A 24,368-nucleotide genomic window follows, 5' to 3' on the forward strand; every position below is an offset into this window, starting at 1 on the left:
GATTCCGCAGTCGCAGGCGCGACCCTAGTGTTGTTTGTCCAGCTCCACAAGTAAATAGAAGCAATAAGAGGAAATGTAATAAATATCAGAATGGGGTGGCTGGGGTACTGGCTATTAATATTTTAATATTCGTCGATCGTGATCACTGCCGTTAACTGGCCAGCCTGGCTGAAGTTTAAACCGAGTCACACTCATCACAAACACTCGATTTGAATGTTTTACTCCTCAGCGGATTCCTAGTAAGTACGTCCCAATATTATATTGGGCACTAGCAGGACACATGACTTTACAACTGCCCATGCAAACAGCCACATCAAGGAGCTTTCTGCAGTGCAGCTGCTCAGACTCCTCAGTACTAGACGAAGGGCGAGAATAGAACAACACAGCTGCATCGTGATTCGCGCGAGGCATACTGTAGCATACTGAGGTAAGTACTTGGGACGCCTGGCGCTACGCCAATCTAGGCTATGCAGTAACTTGTTGACGGAGTCCCATCTTTACGTTTATTCTCTTTCATATCCGATTAAGCTGCTTGAACTTTCCGGGATATCGTGTCCTCTTGGCTTTTCAGCATATGTACCACAATTGTCTCAAAGGTAATAAGTTTGTGGTATCTCATGATGGATTGCAGGGTCCAGCACACCCGCGGGGCATGTATTAGCGCGCCAATCAGGTGGTAAGCAGCCTCTTCCATTTTGCAAGGAACTCCGATGGTTCGTTGCTTCTTAATAGCGCCCCTCACACAGGTGGTGACAGCAGGGGGAACCTAGACCTAATTCGCTTGCTCGCTTCTCGCCTTCCGCCGTGATACACACCTAGTTAATAGCGCCCTGCAGCAATATTTAAGATGTCGGACAGAGGTTCTCATCTCCGTTCCCCGCTCCTACCTTCAAGATGCACTTCGCAGACTTTGTCCAAATTGTGAGCCAACCTTGATTACTCTCCAGGGCCTTGTTGATTGGGTCTTCTTGTAGCGCCTGAGTGCGACTTCTCTGCTCCTCTTCACTATCTTCGGCCAGACTGTGATCTTGGGCTTTGCATGGGGCTTCGCCGGAGCAATCTTGTACACAGGGGTTCTCGCACTACCTGATAATGTAGTTCGTCTGATCGAAGAGCATCCGACCGTGCTGACCTTGATAGTCACGTTGATCGCAACTGCCTTGTCGATCACTACTTCAATGTGCGTCTTCCTTTACACATCCGGTCCGAAATACTACCCTTCTGTTATTGTACAGGTTCTTCACATTTGCTCTCAAAGAAGCCCTTCGGCACCATCTCTCAGGGCCATCGATTACACTGTTCAAGCTTCGCACTGCCATAGCGCTGAGCAGGCCGACTTGGGTATTGCGACGGAAATTTCTCAAGCTATCGCTCCTCACGTTGGTAGTTTATGCGATGGTCACATTTCTGAATACGAGGTCTGCGCTATTCTTAATGAACCCAGCAGAGATATATCTGACGCTGGTTTATACAGTTGGAGCACTTTGCTCCTACCCACACTTGTCGAATGGCCTGTGGTAACCTTCGGAACGGAACTTGACTTAGGATCTGCTGCCTTTGTAAACCAGTTGAGTACAGACCTCAATGTCGAAAATGCGAACACCGGTATGTAACCGCTTCAATTCCAATGGCTAGCAACAGTTGGGGTGCTGAAGAGGTGCCGTTCCAGTTCAAGCACCTGCTTATGAAATCTTGAATGTCTTGACTCTCCTCAGTGGTATTGCTGCGGTTGACATCCAGGGAGGTGTGGAGACGAGTAGTATGTTCAGCTTCAACGGAGTTTCATACAATCAGTCGACTGGTGAGTGCCTCGGCACTTAAAGATGACGTCCTCACTGAAAACTTGAAAGGTGGAATTCTTCCCGCGATACAGGAGTACTCTGGATCATCAGCCCCGCCGGGTTCTGCTGTCGGCCTGGCGTTCACTGGAGGACAAGTACCAGTGAATACCAGTTTTAACTGGGGACACCTCGGACGCGATGCAGGCACTCAAGGCATTTCGAAGAACTATAGTATTACACAGCAGGGTCTCACAGCAAATGTTTCATGTCAGCCGATCGACCGCAGCCAGAATGGGTTTTCAGTCACCCCATACTCGGTGCCAGGAGCTACGGGCTTTGATAACTCGTTCATCACGTGGGTCGCCGTTGCGAATTGTTCAGGAAGTGCGTTCATCTCTGCCATGAACTCGTCTGCGGCTGATTAGCTTTAGACATAAATTCAATAACCTCCTTCACCGTTGGCAACGCGAACGGTCAGGCAGACAATGCAACGGAGGGACTTCTCCCCACTGTTGTATGTCCTAGCCCACAGAACTCGACAGCATTCAACCCATATAAGTTTGGTACGGCTTTTCTTATATTCCTCGGTATCTTGCGAGTAAACTGCTTGCAGATATCTTCATGTCTGGCTTGTACAAGTACAGCTTCCTGCCAACGATCGTATGCGAGGTCACTCCCTACCTGACCACAGTCAACGTCACTTATAATGGAGGCATCATATCTGTCGATCGGATTGCCGAATCTTCTGGTTCGACAAGCAGTCCGAATTTTCCTTTATCTCAGTACATCGCGACTGTGATGAATTATCAAGCGTCGTCAAACCAAGCCGTGGTTAAGAATACGGTTGGTGACTTTTTGACCGCGTACGGTACGAGCAATGTATCAGTGATGTACAGCGAACTGGTGAGTGTTCCCCCTTCCTCTGTCATCACTATGACTGATTACTTTGCAGGAGGATTACTGGCGCGGTATTGCGGAGTTCTCCTCCACTGTAAGTGACCTTGATGCATTCCGTGGACATTATTCAAAATGCATCTAGCAACTTCGATCCGGATACTCTGCTTCGGGAGTTCCGTCGAATATGGCAAGGTCGACGAGCGGCACGATGTATATTGAGACGTACGGCTGGCGAAGCCGGTCCCGAACGTTCATCTTGCTGCTCGTGGTAATCACCCTGATCTGGCTCGCCACCGTATTGGCTGCTGGGTACAGCCTCGTCCAAGAAAAGATTACTGCCTCCGATCCATCTTTCGACTTTTCTGATCCCGTTGATCTCATCATTGCGGCATCTGGCGGAAGACTTGGATCACAGCTTCATGATGAGGATGATGAGGAAGAACATCATAGCGAGGACGTCGTCATTCGCTTTGAAGATGTAACTGACAAGATGGGGAGGAGAATGAGCAAGAAGAGACTGGTCACTGTGGGTCCTCCGGGGACCCCTTAACGTTGTATAGTAATCGAGTTACTGGATCTGTCACGCCTTATAATGACGCGGTGATCGTAGTCCTATGAGTCTTAATACAAATGTATTTCATACTCCCACCGTGTGCCAGCCGCGCCAGTCCAACGCTTCCCACCTTGGTTTCCAAAGGTCGTCTCCACATGGATATTGCTCACTACCGTTGGAACGAGAGTGCTTATCAGAGCCCGAAAGTCGAGCATCTACTGCTCGAGAATCATGAAAGACTTCTTCGGAGTTGGAAACAAAACTCGAAGTCGACAGTGGTGGTCTGCTTCAGGAAGGCTGAAAATATTAAGTTCGATCTTATGGGAACCAATATGATAAGGGATATGATCATACCGCTAAGCCTCAAGTAGTCGCAACCTTAGCTCATATGCATTATACAACACGTGTGTTGCATGAAATTGCAGTACGTGTTTTTTTCAAAACTCGGCTTCGCCAGCGTCTCATATGCAACACACTGTAAAAGAGGTGTTGAGAAGTTCCTCTAAATAAACCCACTTTGCAGTAGGCCGAATCAGGGAGGAATTCAGCTGATGCGAAGGGGTTTTGAATCTCGAACTTTGGGGCCGGTAGCTAGATGATCAAGCTTAAGCTTAAGAACGAAACTTTGCACAAATGCACATAAACAACTGGCGTCTACTACAAAGTTCAAATGGGCATTCTATGGATATACCTGACAAGCTTAAGTTTCGGAAATGCACCCAAATCAGTATTTGAACAACATTAATGCCGTGGAGACTTTGAGCGCTAGAGCTAGAGGGCTTAGTACATTTACGAATACACGACAAACTCCCCCTGATGGTAACTATATGATATATAATATATCCAATACAATAGACCAAATGTGTAGGTGGTGAGGAGAATGACTCGATGAGATGACGAGCGCAGAATCGGGATGCTAACCAGGAAAGAACGAGATATCGCAGGTGGCTGCGTGAGGCACAAGGTCTGGAAGGTCGAAGTGAGGTAGGACAGCGGCAGCAGGTTAAATGTCGTGGTCGGGTGCACAACACCAGGTTCGAGGAAGGCCTTAGTAGTGAGAAGTTGCAGGATGTTGCCCTGAAGTTCCAAAGTTGCAGGCGCACCCGAACAATACTAAGATTGTTTGTCCAGCTCCACAATTAAATAGAAGCGATAAAAGGAAATAAAATAAATTGGTGGCTGGGGGTGGAATCCCGTCGATCGTGATCTCGTTGGCCTGGCTGAACACTCACTGTGTTGAGCCGTAGGTTACTAGGAGTCGCAAGTTGCGATAGAAGCCGTAATTATTGGCAACTAGAATGACTCAGTCATAGACACCAATCAGGACACCTGCCTTAAGCTTCATCCTCCACTTCCTGCCACAAGTCATATCTAACCGGCGATATCAACTAGTACGCCGGCCCCTCATTCAGGCGCATCTGTAGATCCAGATAGCTTTGAATAGACGGCCTCGTTTGCTTTCAATCCCTTTGGCACGGTATCTGTAAGTTAAAGTAAGTTTCATTTATGTCAGGTATGTATCTAGAGTCTAGGTGCACGCACATCACGACTTTTTAAATCTTAAGTCCGCATGGTATCAGCATCAATTAATTGTCGCCATCATGAATGACAACCAGGTGAGTCCGTTTGTTGTGTTGTACTCAACTCCTTTACTAATGATTATCAAGCATACTCATTACAACATTATGTAAATCTCGATTTAAATGTTTACTCTCCAGTGGATCCCCAGTAAGTATATCATTGGGCATCAGTGGAACATATTACTTGACAGCTGCCCATGCAAATAGCCATATCAAAAAGCTTTCTGCACTGCAGGCTACTCTGAGGACGAAGGGCGAGAATAGCATGACGCAGCTGCATCGTGATTTGCGCGAGGCATACTCTAGCATACTGAGGTAAGTACTTAGGACGCATGGCGCTACGCCAATCTAGGCTATGCAGTAACTTGTTAGGTAATAAGTTTGTGGTATCTCATGATGGATTGCAGGGTTCAGCACACCAGCGAGGCATGTATTAGCGCGCCAATCAGGTGGTAAGCAGCCTCCGAATCAGGGAAACGTAATTCACCACGGAGTGCTACAGAGCGCTCTGTAGCATTCTGTAACATAATCCAACCGGCTCATCAGTGACTGACTCTTCCATTCTGCAAGAAACTCCGATGGTTTGTTGTTTCTTAATAGCACCCTTCACACGAGGGACAGCAGGGTGAACTTAGACCTAATTCGCTTGCTCGCTTCTCACCTTCCGCCGTGATACACACCTAGTTAATAGCGCCCTGCAGCAATATTTAAGATGTGGAACAGAGCTTCTCATCTCCATTCCCCACTCTTACCTTCAAAATGCACTTTGCAGACTTTGTCCAAATCGTGAGCCAACCTCCATTATTCTCCGGGGCCTCGTTGATTGGGTTTTCTCGCAGCGCGTGAGTGCGACTTCTCTGCTCATACTCACTATCTGCGGCCAGACGGTGATCATGGGTTTTGCATGGGGCTTCACCGGGGCAATTTTGTACTCGGGGGTTCTCGTACTACCTGATAATGTCGTTCATCGGATCATAGAGCATCCGACCGTCCTGACCTTGATAGCTACGTTGATCGCAACTGCCTTGTCGATCACCACTTCGATGTGCGTCTTCCTTTACACATTCGGTCCGAAATACTACCCTTCTGTTATTGTACAGGTTCTTCAGATTTGCCCTCAAGGAAGCCCTTCGGCACCATCTCTCAGGGCCATCGATTACACTGTTCAAGCTTCGCACTGCCATAGCGCTGAGCAGGCCGATCTGGGTATTGAGACGGAGATTTCTCAAGCTGTCGCTCCTCACCTTGGTAGTTTATGCGATGGTCACATTTTTGAGCACGAGGTCTGCACTATTCTCAACGAACCAAACCAGCGGAGATATGTCTGACGCTGATTCGTACAGTTGGAGCACTTTCCTCCTACCCACCCTTATCGAACGGCCTGTGGGAATCTTCGGAACGGAACTAGACTTAGGATCTGCTGCCTTTGTAAACCAGTTGAGTACAGACATTAATGACGAAAATGCGAACACCGGTATGTAACTGCTTCAATTTCAATGGCTAGCAACAGTTGGAGTGCTGAAGAGGAACCGTTCCAGTTCAAGCACCTGCTTTTGAAGCCTTGAATGTTTTGACTCTCCTCAGTGGTATTGCTGCGGTTGACATTCAGCGAGGTGTGGAGACGAGTAGTATGTTCAGCTTCAACGGAGTTTCATACCATCAGTCGACTGGTGAGTGCCTCGGCACTTAAAGATGACGTCCTCACTTTGAAACTTGAAAGGTGGAATTCTCCCCGCGATACAGGAGTACTCTGGATCATCAACCCCACCGGGTTCTGCTGTCGGCCTGGCGTTCACTGGTGGACAAGTACCAGTTAATACCAGTTTTGACTGGGGACACCTCGGACGCGATGCAGGCACTCAAGGCATTTCGAAGAACTATAGTATTACACAGCAGGGTCTCACAGCAAATGTTACATGTCAGCCGATCGACCGCAGCCAGAATACCTTTTCACTCACCCCTTCCTCGACGCCAGGACCTAAGGGCTCGAATATGACGTTCATCACGTGGGTCGCCGTTGCGAATTGTTCAGGAAGTGCGTTCATCTCTGCCATGAACTCGTCTGCGGCTGATTAGCTTTAGACATAAATTCAATAACCTCCCTCACCGTTGGCAACGCGAACGGTCAGGCAGACAATGCAACGGAGGGACTTCTCCCCACTGTTGTATGTCCCAACCCAAACTCGAGGGTATTCAACCCATATAAGTTTGGTACGGCTTTTCTTATATTCCTCGGTATCTTGCGAGTAAACTGCTTGCAGATATCTTCATGTCTGGCTTGTACAAGTACAACTTCCTGCCAACGATCGTTTGCGAAGTCACTCCCTACCTGACCACAGTCAATGTCACTTATAATGGAGGCATCATATCTGTCGATCGGATTGCCGAATCTTCTGGTTCGACAAGCAGTTCGAATTTTCCTTTATCTCAGTACATCGCGACTGTGATGAATTTTCAAGCGTCGTTAAGCCAAACCGTAACCAAGAATACGATTGGTGACTTTTTGACCGCGTACGATACGAGCAATGTATCAGTGATGTACAGCGAATTGGTGAGTGTCTCCCCTTCCTTTGCTATCAGCATGACTGATTACTTTGCAGGAGGATTACTGGCGCGGTATTGCGGAGTTCTCCTCCACTGTAAGTGACCTTGATGCATTCCGTGGATGTTGTTGAAAACTGCATCTAGCAACTTCGATCCGGATACTCTGCTTCGGGAGTTCCGTCGAATATGGCAAGGTCGACGAGCGGCACGATGTATATCGAGACGTACGGCTGGCGAAGCCAAGCCCGAACGTTCATCTTGCTGCTCGTGGTAATCACCCTGATCTGGCTCGCCACCGTATTGGCTGCTGGGTACAGCCTCGTCCAAGAAAAGATCACTGCCTCCGATCGATCTTTCGACTTTTCTGATCCCATTGATCTGATCATTGCGGCATCTGGCGGAAGACTTGGACCACAGTTTCATGACGGGGATGATGAGGAAGAAAATCATAGCGAGGACGTCGTTATTCGCTTTGAAGATGTACCTGACAAGGGGAGGAGAATGAGCAAGAGACTGGTCACTGTGGCTCCTCCGGATTCCCGACCCCTTAACGTTGTATAGTAATCGAGTTACTGGATCTGTCACACCTGATAATGACACGGTGATCGTAGTCCTCATTCAATTAATACAAATGTATTTCATACTCCCACCGTCGGCCGAGATGGGGTAGTACCCGGGGTCGAAATCACGAGTCTGTTCTAATCTAAACGCTTTGAAAGTAACTCTCCCTCTTGGGTCTAGTGCTTCCTAGGAAGTTGTCACATATAGTAAGTACCACACGACTGTTCGTACCGCCGGTGCTTTGAGTGAATAGTAGCACTTGACACGACCCTGAGAGTGAGTGAATTTGTCATTCATTTGCGTCTTTCACTATCTCGACTCTCGGGTAAGTAATTTTACAGTCATTTTGATCTGTGTGGTCTGCACGAGGCATCATGCATCATGGGGCCCGCAGCGAAAGTTGATTCAAAGTTAGATGAACTTTGCCCTGCAGGTATCCTTGCAGCCTTAACGAGGAAACTGAAACTCAGAACGCGGTACCCTAACCCATGAGGATCGATATCGATCACATCGCATTATCATGTGGTCACGTTCCCTGCTCCGATTTAACGTTCTGTGACGCGCGCTCGATGGCGATTCTGCTTATATACATAGAGATCTTTGTTGGATGGGTTAGTACTATCTCGGAAAAAGGGTCTGTTGTTGTCCACCCTTGCCGTTTGGTCCGTTCTGTTCATCAACCAATTGCGGTAGCGGCGACAACTGGACAACTCCCAGGCCCAGTCACGTGAATAGGGCAATCCTTGTAAAGCATGAACTCACGATAAGGATCATAAAGACTGGTCGGACCCTCGAGCTCCTAGCGTGTAAAAATACATCATGCACTGAGCCGCTCTACTCTCGGGGGAACATAACGGGAGAACATAAGAGCGGCTCCTGAGGTATTTGATTGATCGGCACAATGTGCGATTATAGTGTTTTGAAATTGACAGTCTGGCACCAGGATCCATGACAGCAAGGGTGCGGAAGAATCCGAATTGTCAGAATGGCCCGAATTCTTCCTGGTCCTTCTTTGGTACCCGGACCTTGCATTCCATGTCATCAGTTCGTTGCATGATCATGGGTATTTTTGAAGAATGGCTTCTGAGGCATTTGATGGATGGTCATCGGATCAGTGCGGTTAGTTGCGCGATTAGATGGATGACAGTAGGCAGTGGTAGGTCGATCAATGATCATCTACTCCGGAAGGACAGCGAACCGAATGGAACATCTTCAACTTGATTAAGAACTTGCCAACAAGGCCATACACACTGGAGGTATAAAGGATCCCCCTTGCGTTGTTCATAATTCAGCACAAGCCCAGACGACTTTTGACAACAACCAGCATCAGCATCAATCCATCCAATATGTTCACTGTACGCACGACTTCTTGCAAGCATTTCCTCGTCTAATACTCCTTCACAGGTCACTGAAGTCCCTGTTTCTTACCACGACTCGTCGTCGACCTGTTCGTGCGGTAGCTCGTGAGTGACGCTGTCTTTTGTTCTTGTGCACGGTGTCTGATTTAGAATATCCAGGTGCTCCTGCAAGGCGGGAGAATGCAAGTGCTAAGCACCTCCGCAATGCATCAATTGAGCGGTGTTTGTTCGGAATTACTTTATGTAGCAATGGAGATGAAGGCTAGGTGTAAAGATCGAGTTCTGTAGAAATGTCATGTTGTGAAGCTGCAATAAGCCTACTAGCGAAACTGCCTCGTGCGAGCTCAACGTCCATAACGATGCGGCAGCTAAGTTATATTCGACAAGTAGTATGCCAGGCTTGTGTTTCACGAGTTGGCCAGGGGACGTCCGAGCATGGCGGCGTGTCAGGCTGTACAAAACATCGGCCACAGATAGGAGTGGAGAACTTGTTGAAGAATGATAGTTCGATAGTGAAAAGATGTCACTGGCTGAGATAGTACTCTTGACGGAGATCTGTCAGGACTTGAAGTCGCTTCACAAGCGTAGCATCTGAGTACCGACGTACTATAGAAACCTCTGCACCGTCAAAACCGTGATGAGCTAGTGACGAATTAATGACGACCGTGGCATTTCCATGGCTCCTGCGAGTGTCATGCACGCCACGGGGTCGCCAGGCACAAATATGGGTCTAAGAACGTTAACACGGCCACGTACTGAGCTCGCATTATTTCCTATACCCGCACAAAAGTCGGGAATAAGTACCATAAACCTGTTAATGTCCAAGCATGCCAGCTGGCACGATGGTATACAATACATGTGAATTACAAAAACCAGTCAGTCTCCCAAAGGAAGCGTGGAACCTTGGCCGCCATGGCAAGGGAGAAATTGTTTGAGCTATTTGCACTTATTTGTTGCATGTACCAGGTGGTTTGGCTAGCATCAAGTCGCCCGCACTCTCATCCACGACTCCTCCACTCTCCACAGCCCCCATCGACCCCGCAATCATGGCAAGCAAAGCAGCCCACAAACGTGTAAGAACACACATTTAACTCTGAAGATGTCGCTGATAGGTCAAAATTCAGCTCGCTAAGGAGTATGTGAGCATGCAGAAAGAGCCGCCGCCGTTTGTTTGGGCAACACCGGACGAAAAGAACATTTTGACTTGTAAGTTTCAATATCTTCCATGCAGAAGCATGCTTTTGAAGCATTACATCCAGGGAATTACCTTATCGTGCGTTCTTTGAGCAGACAGCACCATTACTATTGTTCAACAACTTCTGTTATACAGCGCGGACCTCCTGATTCGCCTTTTGCTGGCGGCGAGTATCACGGTGTACTCATTTTCCCCGCAGAATATCCCTTCAAGCCACCGGGTATCAAGGTGTGCTCCTCTTGACTCTCATCATCGTTATCTCCGACGACTTATGACCAATATGATGCAACAGATGTTTACTCCTTCCGGTCGATTCCAACCTGACAAGAAGATTTGTTTCTCCATGTCTGATTTCCATCCTGGTACTGTGCGTCCTGTTCAACCATCCTGAAGGTCATCATCACTGAGTCATTATTAGTGGAATCCCGCCTGGAGTGTCGCCACGATGTGAGTGCCTCACTTGATTTTAACGACCCGGTTTCTTTTTCTTGTCCGGACCCCGACATAATTGATTGATAGAGTGGTATTTGATGCTTACGATCGTTGTCTTTTCTGTTCACCGACTTCCCCGCCATACCTGCCTAAGCGCTTACTCATCAAGATACATTTAGACTCACAGGATTACTGTCCTTCATGCTCTCCGACGAGATGACCACTGGCTCGGTGACATCCTCAGACGGTCACAAGCGAGCCTATGCTGCTCGCAGTCACTCTCATAATTTGACACAGCCAAGATTTAGAGAAGCCTTCCCAGACGTGAGTGCCATATGTTGAATTTATTCTCCACGATACGAGAAGCCCGAGAGGGGTAGGAGTTCCGTTTCATTCGGATCAGGGTGTCATACCCAAGCTCCTGAGCGTACTTGTTTTTACCGGTGTCAACTTGTGCCTGGTTTACTGATTAATGCCACGCTTTCCGCAGTACTGTACGGATACTCCCCGAGATCTACCAAACATGGGCGAGCAGGAGAGAGGGAAACCAGATACGGCAGCCACACCCACTTCACCTACAAGCCCTAGTCCGTTTTCTCCTTCTATCTCGAGATCTACCACAGCGACGCACCAGCTGCAGGTGTGTGATAGACGACCAGCAGCACAGGCTCCCGCTGCCACGACGACGTCGCACGCAAGCGATGTCGTAAATACTAGTAGCTTGGCATCTACAAACAAGCCGACTACGACACCGCAAGGGTGGACAGGGCAGCTGCGCCAGGTCTTGTGGGAGAAATGGAGATGGGGTGTGCTGATCGCTTTCGCCGTCATTGTGTCACGGCTGTCATCGAGCCCTTGACATATCAAGGACTGGGACTACCCTGTGCCATATTTTTTTCTCTTCTCATTTTTTTCATGATTGGATAACAATAAAGATATGGACCAATTGTATCATGTATGTATGGAGGATACATACTTAGTTATCACGGTTTTGTGTTTTCAAATTTCTTCATTGAAATAAACAACACAACTTTTTACAGCACGGAGCTTATTGTCTCTTTCCTCGGATGTTGGCATGTAATATTGGCTCTCGATTATTTTACAAAGCTGCAGTGGGACCAGCCTTGGGTATCGGGGATTAGAGATTTTCCCATAGCCTACCGATAGATCCTTGAACGCCATTGACAAGCGGTTCGACCGCTTTCCAGAGATCTTCTGCAACTTCTTCCTTTGTCTTCCCTGCATCAATCTCCACCCACTTGCCCTCACTCCCGCCGTCTTCCTGCATCTCCCGCCCAATTTTATCGAAGACTTGCTTCACGCCTTTCTGCACTTCTTCTTTCTCATACCTCTCTAGCCCATATCCAGCCCTCGTAGCTGCAACCTCTGGGCTGATATTAAGGAATAGTGTAAGGTCTGGCGCGGGCAGTCCAACGTCGGGAGCACGACACCATTCGTACGGTAGTCCCTTACGAGCTGAAAACGCGATACCAGAGAACGCGTATCGATCAGCGAGGACGGTCGTCCCTTGTGCAAGATGAGCTGTAATCGTAGATCTGTGCGCAGAGAAATATAGACCGTGTCATTGAACGCGAAGGGATGGCAAAAGCAGTAATTGTGCTCACGCAAGTTCCCAGCGGTTAGCAGAGAAGAGGAGGTGAATGGTGTGGTCGTCTAGCTCAGATTCGGAATGGAGGTACGCGTCGATCATCTTCCCGATGGCTGTCGTGCGGACTGGGAATGCATTTGTATTCAGTTTGAGTGGGGAATTGGACTAGAAATGTACTGGGGAAGTGTAGCATGACTACCTTTGTAGGCCCTGCATTTTCCGCGTCCTGTAGACGGTCGCGGAGGAGAGAGACTTGGGTACTTTTTCCAGATCTATCTAGTCCCTCGATGACAATGAATGCACCGCGTTTTGAGCTTGACATGAGTGCTGTTGTAATATGAGTTCTCAGAGTGCCCGCATCCTTGATTAGTATTCTTTCTGCCTAATTAGCACGTACTATATAGTACATCAAAAGTCACTGATCATTACAAATAGCTTTAGCGTTGTTCTGTAACCTCGCCGAGACAGTCAGACGCGTTGTGCACGCGTTTAGATCAGTGATGAGATGATATCCCTAGGTACACAAGGATGATCCAGTAGCACCAGTGCTTTTGAGCACAAAGGCGGGCGGCGCCAAAGGACGGTGTATCACCGACGGCCGCGCCCGTTCTTTCCCTTCATCGCAGTTCGTTTCCTCTCCCGCTCCTCTTCCCGTGCCCTTGCACCACGCTGACGAGGGTCAATAACCTCATAATCTTTCTCAGCCTTCCTCGTTTCTTCCCCATCGTCTTTCGGGAAGTGCAGAGCATGGCCAATGAATCCGCGGTCGTCGTCCACCTCAATGCCCGGATCCTCTCCACCAGGGACGATTCCGCCTCCACTGTCGCCCACACGATCGCCCTCCTCTGTACCGTCCTCCATCTCCAAGTTCGCGTTTGACTGTAACAGTCCCCTGAAGCTGTTCAAAGCAGCTAGGACATCACCCTCATCCTTCCTGCCCTTCCCTTTCTTCTGCAATCCCCGCCCCTTGGAGTACTTGGCAAGTTCTTCCTCGAGATAGGACTTTGTTGGTTTGGCCTTCTTTCGCGCAGCTTCCTCGTCGCTATCCTCACCGCCTTCTCGTTTGCGCGTCAGTCGGCGGATCTCGCTCTCCATCTGCTCAATTTCAGTACGTCGGGCGTCACTATTAGAGTCATGTGTCAACTTGGAGCACAAAATGCTAGAAGATATAAAAACCTTCCGGAAGCCTTCTCTTTTGCGTGTGTTTCACGAATTTTCTTGATGTCCTTATCTGCACCCTCGGATTTACTACTTTTTGAAGGTTTCTCGTGCTGATGCTAGGCTGTGTTATTCCTTATTCGGCAGTAGCTGTAAAGTATGTACCTTGGATGATTCCTTCTCAGATGCACGCTCCCGAGGTGGTTCGTCGGATTTCTTCGGAGGGCCGAGTAGGGATTCTGGCATCGGAATGCCTGCGGCATCAGGATTGTCGACCACTGCAACCTTCTGCTCAGCTGTAGTTTTTGCGTGCTCGTTGACGAGTAAACTCACAGTCGGGCCGTGCAATATTTTTCTTCTTAAACGCTACGGGTTCCGTTTCGTCATCCTGCTCTCCGCCAAAGCTCAAAAGCTTTACATCTCTTCGCAGAGTCATCAACACAAGCATAAATTACAATTCCTAACTCACTTTTTAGCACCTCTCCGACGTTCAGCCTCTTCTCGTTCACGCTGGCCAGCTTCTCGAGCTCGCTGCTGAGCACGCTTCTCGGCAGCAGTGATTCGGGGTATAATGTCTGGGAATGGATTGTCGACTATCGTTATCGACTGGATTTTGGGCGGACTGGATGATGAAGGCTAGTGAGCTTTGAGAGGAAAAGGTAGCCACAAGTTTGTGTCAAACCTACTACACGGGTCGTTCATTTTCACCAATCTCTGGAAGAAGGTGAATTAATGTTAGTAGACCGAACCCCCCGGAACAAAAATCACCTACCCATCTCTCCGATTTTCATGACGTCTAAGCCAAAATAAGTGAGGAATGTGAAACCATGTCTAACCTCCAAACGTACTGTACACGGTGTCCCCAATTACCCTTCCGAACAATGTATGTTTGCCATGCAATTCATCCGCTCTGTCTGTGCCACAGGAGTGACGTCAAGACCTTCAACTCCCAAGTCTCACTGAGATGTTTCTCACCAAGTGTAATGAAGAACTGAGAATCATTAGAATTCTTCGTTCCATTGTTGGCCATAGCGACAAGCCCACGGTGAGCATACCGCAATCGCGGGTGAATTTCATCCTCGAATGGTTCTTTGGCCAAGTATTGTGACCATGCATCAAGGTAAACCACGAAAAAGACACACCTCCATAGAATGACTCCCCTCCTCCACCTGTCCCTGTTTTGTCACCGGTTTGGACTAGAAAACCTGGTACGATTCTGCAAGGAAATTTAGGGACCCTTTCCAAGTACGCTGACTCGGAGCAAGGTACTAACCTGTGAAAGATGACGCCGTCATAATAACCTAACCTCCGAATCAGTTGGGCGCCTCGGTTTCAGAACAAAATCAACTCCTAACCTTCTAGCGCGAGTGCGATGAAGTTCCGGCATGTTCTTGGTGTTTCCTGGGTGTGCGCTCAGCAACCAAGTCAGATACTCCACGAATGCAGTGCACACCTTTGACCATAGTTCAATTTCAATTTCTCCTGCAGTTGTGTCGATTATCACTCGCCCATTTGTTGGGAGTGCCATTGCTGTTTGCGAGTGAGGTCAAGTTAAGTTCTGGTTGCGCGCGTACTGAGTGGACAACCCTAAAAAGGGAATTCAACTGGTAAGACTCGGTGAATTTGTTAGTCAGACAGGTTTTTTGCATACATCATGGGTCGGGTACGGAGATCTCGTACACATCATGCACAACGCGACGTGCATCGCGCATCCCGTACGAGGGTATGCACATGCTTTCTGGTCTCTGTTTCTTTATTGACTCTCAATAGGCTCGCACAAAAGATCTCGATCAAATTCAGCTCATTGATCTAGACCCGAAGGTACTAAAAATCTCTTCAGCTCATGCGCTCCATCTCAACTCCCACATAGAATCGAGTTGCTCTTGAAGCACAGCCGATTGACCTTGAGAAACCTGGCCTTGGCCAGCATTACTGCGTTGAATGTGCAAAGTAAGTTGTTCTGTTACCATATTCTCTCGGTCAATTTGATCATCTCGTCAAAAAGATACTTTGAGACTGATACCGCGCTCCAGTCACATTGGAGGGGCAAAGTGCACAAACGACGGTGTAAAATCTTGAAGGAGCCTGCATATACGATAGAAGAAGCAGAAAGAGCTGCTGGACTTGGGCGAGAAGGGAAAAGAACACCGATTTCTACACACGCCATGCCGATAGATACTTAGGTGCGACGGTCATATCGAGTTTTCTTCCCTCAATGCTCACATATACCCCGTAGCGACCACCTAAGGATGGTTGCCTGTCTTTATCTCCTTGGTCGAGAACTCCTGGCCATACTACGTGACAGCTCCTTGGACTATCACGCCTCGAGTCAGACATTGGTGTTGTCATCAAGTGCGTAGGCCCGGTATGATAATTGGGCGAGGATAACCAGCATCAAGTCAAGAACATATGTATCGCTCTCTAGTTCTTGTTTGCTTTTCCGTCACTCCCGATCATACTCAATCGAGATTCGCTCTTTCCCCCAATCCGTTTTACTTGCCAAAAGAATATTTTCAGGGGCCCGTGAGAGGTTATTGTAGTGGACCGAAAGAGTCCCAGTCGAACGACCCGAAACGACATGAGTCGGACGACCTCAGGCTGATTTATTTGACAGAAAGACTACATGAGGCTTCAACTTTCCTCACGGCTGCCAGATGGGAGTGTTGAGAATAGATACAAACAAAGTTGGGCAATGCAGCATTGAGACACTGCCGCTTGCTTGCCTTCTGTCCGTATGCCACGGAGGTGGTGGTGCACAGCCACTGCCGCACACCCGAAGCGTCGGTACGAATCCGTACGATGCAGCAAAATCCTAAGGCCCGCTGTATTTGTATTTGTACTATGTAGCGTCCGCCTTCAAACATCATGCCGCCTATTCCGACAACGACAGACACTGAAGCACTCTCTTTAATCGAGTCAATCGAACGGCACCACAACGACCTGTCGACCTTCCAGATTCCTCGTCTGAGGGCGTGTACAGGTTCTTTGACCACGCAACAAGCATGTGCTGCAGAGGTGAGGGAGGACATCGAAGGTCTGGTGAGGCAAATTGAAGTACGTCAGTTCACGCTTTTAGGTTCAATCCATACTCACTACTTGTAGGAACTGGATGTCCTGGTTGACGACCACAGGACTGAGCGGGCGAGGAGAGAGCTGAGGAGAAGAGTCGAATTTTTTCGTGATTCATTAATAAGGTATGTAACCGTTTCAGTATTTTTTTCCACCCTCTGACACGTCTGTTTCTCTTGATATCAGTCTACGCAAGGACGCTCGAGCAGCAGTCCTAGCGTCGAAACACGCGATTGACTCCAAAAGTCGGTCGCAGCGAGAGGAGTTATTGAGGTCCCCTGCCGTTTGGCCGAAAAGTACAAGCTCCTCGAGCGAAAAAATAACGTTCGTATGCTGATGCATTCATACCCTCCCATACAGCTAACTTGTGACCTACAGCGAAGACGTCACGAAAGCCAATCATGATGTCACCGAAGCGCTTCAACGAACCATTGGACTGATGCAGAAAGAACTCGAGCGCAGTGTTATGTCTTGTCAACTACTAGGTAAGTTTTCAATGGTATCTTTTTTCTCTAATACCTACTGTCCGCTTCACACAGAGTCATCCACCGCAACTATCCAATCCACATCCACAACGCACGACAAGCTCGATCTCATCCTGGGCACTTCCAAACAACTCATTACCGCACTCGAAAAGACCGACTGGCTCGACCGTATCCTCATTATATCTGGCCTCGTGTTTTTCGGCCTCGTGGTCCTCTTTATCATCAAGCAGCGCATCGTTGACCACGGGCTACGTATCGCCTTGTTCTGGACGAGAATATTCCCAAGCCCTGGTTCGAGTACGCGCGGGGTAGTGCAGAAGGCTGGGGAGGTTGTAACGAGTGTGTCGGCCGCCACTACTGGTTTGAATGTAAACCACGTAGTGGAGGACGTCTCATCTGGTATTTGAATAGATGTATGAGATGTTGCCTTCATCATTGTACGAGCGGCGGTATCATGTGCGGTAAGAACACCTCTTTACCCTTGTTTTCTCCATACCAAACCATAGCATGTGCAACTCAGACCTGGACTGGGTCTATCCCAGACGAGCATCATTCTCTCCGCGATATGGAATATCTTCTGGATTGGTATTCCCCGACGTAGGTGAAAATTTTGTCCAAGAATCTTAAATCACGGTCCAGTAGTTGAGGCCTGGGGCCAAGCTTCTGTCAAGGCATGATTTGCGTTCGTGAGTTTTCTTTCTTATCGAACTTTATTTTGTTTGACTGTTGTTCTGTTAATGGGGCCGTGGGGGTGGCTGAGTGCATATTTTCAGGCTTTCGAGATGTACCACTAGTGACCGAAATTCACCGAATGCATATGCCTGACACTGACTTATGGATAACTAAATCAACTTGTCGCACTTCTAGAAGACGAAGGGTGGTACATCGGGAAGTGACGAGACTTAGAGCTTAAGTTGAATCCCAGCACCAATATGCATGCAGGCAGGTGATGAGCACGAGACATTAGTCTAGTGCCATCGGACGTGGAAATGCTGCAGATAGATCTCCAGGGTCTGCTTTGAAAGAAAACTAGTCCAATACACATGCATGTAGTATGACATATACGAAGGTACCAATGAAAACCCCTCAGATCCCTAATCTTCAAAGGAAAATGCATCAACAGTTTTTCAATCGTCTTGACGTGCATCAGGTCCCGGACAGAAGCCACATCTTTGACCTGCGCAATGAGATCACGATCCGACGCGACCCTTTTGTATTCTCCATCACGCTGCCGCGCTACCGCGCTAGTAAAAATGCGCCAAAAGGCTGCTCAAGGCGAACAACCAACTGCAATACTCGCAAATCTAGCCATCCACTTCCTGATTTACAACAGAACGGCTAAGCGAGTCGTCAGATGGAGACGAGGGCGGCATCCAATCATCCCCTTCGCTCTCTGTATCGTCTTGAAGACCTACAAAGTCTAATAACTCGAGGAGAGACCGATCCCAGGGACTGATGAGCACGAAGGTTTGTTGAGTGGGCCTTGTCCGCAGGAACTGGACGATCGGCTTTTTGGTGGTGATCAGCAGGTCATCAAGCCCGTCTGCCTTGACTTCATATCGAGTTTCTTGGGATGTACTATAGCTCAGACTGACTTGTGTGACACGGAATACCATGCAAGGTAGATGTACTAGTCTGCAGTTCGAGAAACGAGCAGCGCCCGTGTTGTCAAGCCGGTCGTAAAGTTCCGAAGCCAAATTCAAAACCATGAGATTTTCTCACAGGGAAGAGATAGTTATCTGAATCTGATCTTCGGACAAAGATGGAACGGCACGTGGAGGAGTGGCGTAAGAAGTGATATAAGCTGGAAGACAGCTATTGAACTCGGAAGGTTGTCTGATCCAGTCGAGGTCTCCCGACCGAGCCATGATCTCCTGCAAGAGTCGTCCGAGCGCGTTCTTCTTCTTCTCCCCGTAGATTACAGGTAGGTGGACACCGAAGATACCCAACAATGAGTACGCGATGTCCTCTTGCAATGTGGTGACGCGAGATGACACTCATTGACTCGGAAGTCTCTGTCGGGGGTTGTTCATCCCTGGACGAAAATAAATCAGGGCCATACGTCTGTCAAGAACCCCGAAATCGGCCAACTGATTTTGGAAGCCCCATCTTTACCTTTCATAATAATTAAGCTGCTTGAACTTTCTGGGACTTCATTTCCTCTTTGCTTGCCAACTGGTGGACAGATTTGAATGCAATATACAGTGCATCAGCAAAATTCTACTATCGATAATCACATGACCTTACATAGGAATGGGGAGTTGCTGACAGTTTTGTGATTGGGGAAAGACATGTACACGAGCTTAGGCTCGGGACCAGCCAGCATTAATCACGGACGAGTCGAGTATCCGTAGCAATTAAAATCGTTCACCGTTCAGCGTAGCAGGCGAGGCAACGGAGTTTGAATTTTAGCAAGTATCAATCATTCGTTCGAACTTCGCGCACTGCATAGAGTACCTTATCTTTCTCGCTTTGCGCTGCAGCACTAAAATTGTCATAGGACACTCCAAAATATATCATTGGCTTTATATTGTCCTCCACCACTGCAGCATGCTCTGCCGCCTGAATCTTTGGCATGGACAGTGGCCTCAGCAAGGAGGAAAAAAATTATCTCCTTGCTGAAAACAGTCAGTGGCATGCGGGTGACGGTCATGAACCTCCTGCTACACAGGAACCCCAGAACAGCCCCTTGCATTGGCAGAAACCTTGCTTGACCTAAATTTAAATGTCAAGTTGGGGTTCTGATATGAAAGTCTGTTTCAAAATCATCATGGATCAACCCGTATTGCAGTCCAAAGATCGCAATGTTCGCTTCTTGCCTTCCATGATACGCACCGAGTTAATAGCGCCCTGCAGCAATATTTAAGATGTCGGACAGAGGTTCTCATCGCCGTCCCCCGTTCCTACCTTCAGGATGCACTTCGCAGACTTTGTCCAAATTGTGAGCCAACCTTTATTACTCTCCAGGGCCTCGTTGATTGGGTCTTCTCGCAGCGTATGAGTGCGACTTCTCTGCTCCTCTTCACTATATTCGGTCAGACTGTGATCATGGGTTTTGCATGGGGCTTCACTGGAGCAATCTTGTACACAGGGGTTCTCGCACTACCTGATAATGCCGTTCATTTGATCGTAGAGCATCCGACCGTGTTGACCTTGATAGTTACGTTGATCTCAACTGCCTTGTCGATCACTACTTCGATGTGTGTCTTCCTTTACACATCCAATCCGAAATACTACCCTTCTGTATTTATTGTACAGGTTCTTCACATTTGCCCTCAAAGAAGCCCTTCGGCACCACCTTTCTGGGCTATCAATTACACTGTTCAAGCTTCGTACTGCAATAGCGCTGAGCAGGACGACCTGGGTACTGCGATGGAGATTTCTAAAGCTGTCGCTCCTCACGTTGGTGGTCTATGCGATGGTCACATTTCTAAGCACGAGGTCTGCACTATTCTTGATAATGAAACTAGCAGAGATGTGTTTGACGCTGGTTTGTACAGTTGGAACACTTTCCTCTTACCCACCCTTGTTCAATGGCCTGTGGAGACGTTCGGAACGGAACTGGACTTGGGATCTGTTGCATTTTTAAATCAGTTGAGTAGAGATCTTCATACCTACAACTCCACTGCGAACTCCGGTATGTAACTGCTTCAATCTCCATGACCGGCGACAGTTGGGATGCTCAAGGACCGTTCTAGTACAAGCATCTGCGTTTGAAACCATCAGTGTCTTGGCTCTCCTCAGTGGTATTGCTGCGGTCAGCGTTCAAGGAGGTGTGGAAACGAGTAGTATGTTCAACTTCAACGGAGTTTCATACAATCAGTCAACTGGTGAGTACCTCGCCACTCAAAGATGACGTCCTCACTTTGAAACTCGAAAGGTGGAGTTCTCCCCGCGATAGAGGAGTACTCTGGATCATCAACCCAGTCGGGCTCTGCCGTCGGCCTAGCGTTCATTGGTGGACAGGTACCAGTTAATACCAGTTTTAACTGGGGACACCTCAGACGCGATGCAGGCACTCAAGGCATTGCGAAGAACTACACTGTGACACAGCAGGGTCTCACGGCAAATGTTACATGTCAGCCGATCGACCGCAGCCAGAATACGTTTTCACTCACCCCATACCCGGTGCCAGGACCTAAGGGCTCGAATATCTCGTTCATCACGTGGGTCGCCGTTGCGAATTGTTCAGGAAGTGCGTTCATCTCTGCCATGAACTCGTCCGCGGCTGATCAGCTCCAGACTTAAATTCAATAACCTTCTTCACCGTTGGCAACGCGAACGGTCAGGTAGACAATGCAACAGTGGGACTTCTCCCCACTGTTGTATGTCCCAGCCCACAGAACTCGACGGCATTCAACCCATATAAGTTTGGTACGGCTTTTCTTATATTCCTCGATATCTTGCGAGTAAACTGCTTGCAGATATCTTCATGTCTGGCTTGTACAAGTACAGCTTTTTGCCAACGATTGTTTGCGAGGTCGTTCCCTACCTGACCACTGTCAACGTCACTTATAATGGAGGCATCATATCTGTCGATCGGAATGGCGCATCTTCCAGTTCGACAAGCAGTTCGGATTTACCTGTATCTCAGTCTATCGTGAATATAATGAATTATCAAGCGTTGATAAACCAAGCCATAAGCACGAATACAATTGGTGACTTCTTAACCGCGTATGGTTCGAGCAATGTATCCGTGATGTACAACGAACTTGTAAATTTTCCCCCTTCCTCTGGTATCACTTGACTGATTACTTTGCAGGAAAATTACTGGCGTGGTATTACGGAGTTCTCCTCTACTGTAAGCGACCTTGATGAATTCCGTGGATATCATTGAAAACTGTATCTAGCAACTTCGATCCGGATACTCTGCTTCGGGAGTCCCGTCGAATATGACAAGGTCGACGAGCGGCACTATGTATATCACGACGTACGGCTGGCAAAGCCAATCCTACACGTATATCTTTCTGCTTGTGGTGCTCACCATGATCTGGGGTGCCACCATATTGGCTGCCAGCTACAGCCTCATGCAAGAAAAAACCACTGCCTCCGATCCATCTTTCGACTTTTCTGATCCCGTTGATCTGATCATTGCGGCGTCTGGCGGAAGACTTGAATCGCAGCTTTGCGACGACGACGACGACGACGACGACGAAGACCAAGAAGACCATAGGGAGGACATCATCGTTCGCTTCCAGGATGTAACTGATGAAATGGGGAAGAGAATCCGCAAGAGATTGGTCACTGTGGTTCCGGATTCCCCGCCACGGACGGCGACCCCTGGACAAAGCACGGGGTTCAAAGATTTGCAAGTGCCGTTTGTGCCGTGTACAGACACCCAGCAGGACTTATAACCAACCCAACCCAAATCATGAGTTTCAACATCAAATTCTGTATTAGTACCCATGTCCATATGCACTTTGAATCTCAACTTCCAACGGACTTTACAAAAACGCTTTCAACGATACAGTTCCAGCAATTAACTACTCGAAGCTCCGCGCGCCTTGATTTGGTCTCGAAATACACCAGACGTCTGAAGTTATTTCAACTCAAGGCCCTCGTATCTTTGCTTGCAGGAAGACATGTGATCCTTCAAGCTACAATGGGCTCTGGAAAGACATTCTGCATGATTTTACCATAGCTTCTCTCCCTCGACAAGATGGCTGTTACAGTTACATCTCTAAAGCTGCTTCCAAAAGACTATGTACGCAGGATGTTTGAAATTACTCTCATCGCGTGACGTGTTTTTCTGGATTACAGGTCAAGGGATTCGTTCGATCGCAACTAATCACGACAAGATACTCTTGAGTGTATGTGAGAGTGTTGACTGTTGGACAGCATTTTCATGCATGTATCCCAAGAAAGTTTTCGTAAACTGTTTGTTGCACCAGAGCGATTTTTACCCCGGAAGGTGGACACATTCCTGGGCTGCGACTTGCCCTGTAACTTAAAGGTCATAGGGTGCGGGTATGACCCGGGTCGACCCATGCCACGCCCTAGTTTTTTCTTCATCGATCGACGAAGCACACTTCATTTCATGCTGGAGAAGCCCAAGGAGCGAGAAGATTCCGTTCCGTGCAGCATACAGCAAGCTCCTTGAAGTTCTGATCCAACTTCCGATTAATGTTCTTGTGGGTCTCTTCTCCGCGACTCTTTCGCAGTTGATACTTCAGCGGATCGAAATTCACCAACGCTTTTATCTGATGCAACGGACAAGTTCATGCTGACCACCAATCGTCCTGACATCACTTACGCAGTGATCCTATGGTAGACTCGCTCAAGGATCTCAGACTGATTGACCAAGGAACTATGCGCCCTGTGCAAATTGTAAAGCAGATAGCTGCTGGACAACAGTTTCTTTTCTTTTTCCACTCGGCCATGCTCATGTTCAGTTGCCGATCAAAGAGAGTAAAATCTTGTTCGCTGAGCAGAGAACGGTTTGTTCTCAAGGGTCTTCCGATACCGAATCATCCGTTCTTCGAGGCGACCGCAGGTGAATTCCAAAGACACGTGTCTCGCAGAGAGCCTGCAGAGATAGAGATAGCACAAATTGAGGTCATCAACTGCTGCGCCACCTGATTCCGCTTCCCGAGGGCACACCAGGTCTGTGAATGAACCTAATTGACTATGCCTACCGTCCCTGCTCCTTGTCTTCGCAATTCATCGACCTGGATCCAGAGATGTGAGGCTTGAGGCGACGAGACTGCAGCATGGGATGGATTTGGCAGTGTTCTAACAGACTCAACGAGGTGGAGGAGATCGGGCACTTCAACGGTGATGTTGTAAAACCGAGTCCATGATGATGGCAGGCCTTCGCTAAACTCTTCGAGGAATTGATTGGTCATTTGCCAGTCGCGGAGGACATAAGATACTGCTTTTCGCGGGTGAACATCATGATGATGCTTGAAAGAATCGCGAATGACACACGATAAGGCAAATCCAACTCTACGGCGTCCGTGCCTGTGAGGTTGCACACGAATATTCACCATCTGCTTTGGCGTAATCTACGGGGATAGAAAAGAACCTGGCGATAACCATGATCGAGCCCGAGATTTTATTCATGAGCTCGTCTATAGCTACTAATACGGTGCCACTGACCTTCGAGTCTCATGTATGGCGTCTATTGTGCTCCATGTTCATGTTCCC

The 24,368-nt window shown here is 48.2% G+C and overlaps 10 protein-coding genes across 10 annotated transcripts; 7 read left to right on the forward strand and 3 right to left on the reverse strand.

Moving 5' to 3' along the window:
* The first annotated feature begins 405 nt into the window (after window positions 1–405).
* On the forward strand, window positions 406–3,323 carry F5891DRAFT_1043214 (uncharacterized protein). The gene is given in 12 exon segments (XM_041362131.1): window positions 406–427; window positions 632–673; window positions 686–921; window positions 975–1,180; window positions 1,236–1,418; window positions 1,475–1,605; window positions 1,670–1,801; window positions 1,851–2,165; window positions 2,213–2,344; window positions 2,395–2,684; window positions 2,734–2,772; window positions 2,821–3,323. The coding sequence occupies 10 exon segments, from the start codon at window positions 895–897 to the stop codon at window positions 3,226–3,228; spliced, it is 1,863 nt and encodes a 620-aa protein (XP_041224225.1). The 5' UTR covers window positions 406–427; window positions 632–673; window positions 686–894; the 3' UTR covers window positions 3,229–3,323.
* A 2,247-nt stretch (window positions 3,324–5,570) lies between these two features.
* On the forward strand, window positions 5,571–7,916 carry F5891DRAFT_1190741 (uncharacterized protein; the record flags this gene model as incomplete). Its single annotated transcript, XM_041367352.1, has 9 exons — window positions 5,571–5,597; window positions 5,651–5,856; window positions 5,912–6,285; window positions 6,350–6,481; window positions 6,532–6,846; window positions 6,894–7,022; window positions 7,073–7,362; window positions 7,412–7,450; window positions 7,500–7,916. The coding sequence occupies 9 exons, from the start codon at window positions 5,571–5,573 to the stop codon at window positions 7,914–7,916; spliced, it is 1,929 nt and encodes a 642-aa protein (XP_041224226.1).
* Window positions 7,917–10,320: 2,404 nt separating this feature from the next.
* Window positions 10,321–11,760, forward strand: F5891DRAFT_1190742 (UBC-like protein; the record flags this gene model as incomplete). The annotated part of the gene is made up of 8 exons (XM_041367353.1): window positions 10,321–10,347; window positions 10,399–10,480; window positions 10,534–10,547; window positions 10,605–10,697; window positions 10,762–10,836; window positions 10,888–10,916; window positions 11,081–11,225; window positions 11,392–11,760. The coding sequence occupies 8 exons, from the start codon at window positions 10,321–10,323 to the stop codon at window positions 11,758–11,760; spliced, it is 834 nt and encodes a 277-aa protein (XP_041224227.1).
* Window positions 11,761–12,039: 279 nt separating this feature from the next.
* F5891DRAFT_955308 (thymidylate kinase-domain-containing protein) lies at window positions 12,040–12,832 on the reverse strand (the record flags this gene model as incomplete). Its single annotated transcript, XM_041375314.1, has 3 exons — window positions 12,040–12,457; window positions 12,527–12,635; window positions 12,688–12,832. 3 exons carry the CDS (start codon window positions 12,830–12,832, stop codon window positions 12,040–12,042), a joined length of 672 nt encoding a protein of 223 aa, XP_041224228.1.
* Window positions 12,833–12,862: 30 nt separating this feature from the next.
* On the reverse strand, window positions 12,863–15,246 carry F5891DRAFT_1043278 (cyclophilin-like domain-containing protein). The gene is made up of 13 exons (XM_041362132.1): window positions 15,122–15,246; window positions 15,024–15,069; window positions 14,942–14,969; window positions 14,811–14,884; window positions 14,644–14,757; window positions 14,517–14,582; window positions 14,441–14,464; window positions 14,355–14,382; window positions 14,138–14,290; window positions 14,002–14,090; window positions 13,834–13,946; window positions 13,687–13,787; window positions 12,863–13,633 (listed from the first exon to the last, which is right to left on the reverse strand). The coding sequence occupies exons 1-13, from the start codon at window positions 15,194–15,196 to the stop codon at window positions 13,099–13,101; spliced, it is 1,446 nt and encodes a 481-aa protein (XP_041224229.1). The 5' UTR covers window positions 15,197–15,246; the 3' UTR covers window positions 12,863–13,098.
* A 76-nt stretch (window positions 15,247–15,322) lies between these two features.
* Window positions 15,323–15,851, forward strand: F5891DRAFT_955286 (uncharacterized protein; the record flags this gene model as incomplete). The annotated part of the gene is made up of 4 exons (XM_041375313.1): window positions 15,323–15,391; window positions 15,439–15,489; window positions 15,539–15,618; window positions 15,674–15,851. 4 exons carry the CDS (start codon window positions 15,323–15,325, stop codon window positions 15,849–15,851), a joined length of 378 nt encoding a protein of 125 aa, XP_041224230.1.
* Window positions 15,852–16,533: 682 nt separating this feature from the next.
* F5891DRAFT_1190746 (Sec20-domain-containing protein) lies at window positions 16,534–17,629 on the forward strand (the record flags this gene model as incomplete). The annotated part of the gene is made up of 5 exons (XM_041367354.1): window positions 16,534–16,722; window positions 16,771–16,862; window positions 16,924–17,061; window positions 17,116–17,222; window positions 17,277–17,629. 5 exons carry the CDS (start codon window positions 16,534–16,536, stop codon window positions 17,627–17,629), a joined length of 879 nt encoding a protein of 292 aa, XP_041224231.1.
* An 897-nt stretch (window positions 17,630–18,526) lies between these two features.
* On the reverse strand, window positions 18,527–18,931 carry F5891DRAFT_981800 (uncharacterized protein; the record flags this gene model as incomplete). Its single annotated transcript, XM_041377155.1, has 1 exon — window positions 18,527–18,931. One exon carries the CDS (start codon window positions 18,929–18,931, stop codon window positions 18,527–18,529), a length of 405 nt encoding a protein of 134 aa, XP_041224232.1.
* Window positions 18,932–19,657: 726 nt separating this feature from the next.
* Window positions 19,658–22,572, forward strand: F5891DRAFT_1237123 (uncharacterized protein; the record flags this gene model as incomplete). The annotated part of the gene is made up of 10 exons (XM_041369655.1): window positions 19,658–20,163; window positions 20,217–20,422; window positions 20,481–20,663; window positions 20,723–20,859; window positions 20,921–21,052; window positions 21,103–21,417; window positions 21,465–21,596; window positions 21,647–21,936; window positions 21,985–22,023; window positions 22,073–22,572. Coding segments are annotated over exons 1-10 (1,961 nt in total), but the record flags the coding sequence as incomplete, so codon positions are not given.
* A 63-nt stretch (window positions 22,573–22,635) lies between these two features.
* Window positions 22,636–22,863, forward strand: F5891DRAFT_955353 (uncharacterized protein; the record flags this gene model as incomplete). Its single annotated transcript, XM_041375322.1, has 1 exon — window positions 22,636–22,863. The coding sequence occupies one exon, from the start codon at window positions 22,636–22,638 to the stop codon at window positions 22,861–22,863; it is 228 nt and encodes a 75-aa protein (XP_041224234.1).
* Between the last annotated feature and the right edge of the window lie 1,505 nt (window positions 22,864–24,368).

This window comes from Suillus fuscotomentosus (genome assembly GCF_016647785.1).
Source record: "Suillus fuscotomentosus strain FC203 chromosome Unknown F5891scaffold_38, whole genome shotgun sequence".
Lineage (NCBI taxonomy): Eukaryota > Fungi > Basidiomycota > Agaricomycetes > Boletales > Suillaceae > Suillus > Suillus fuscotomentosus.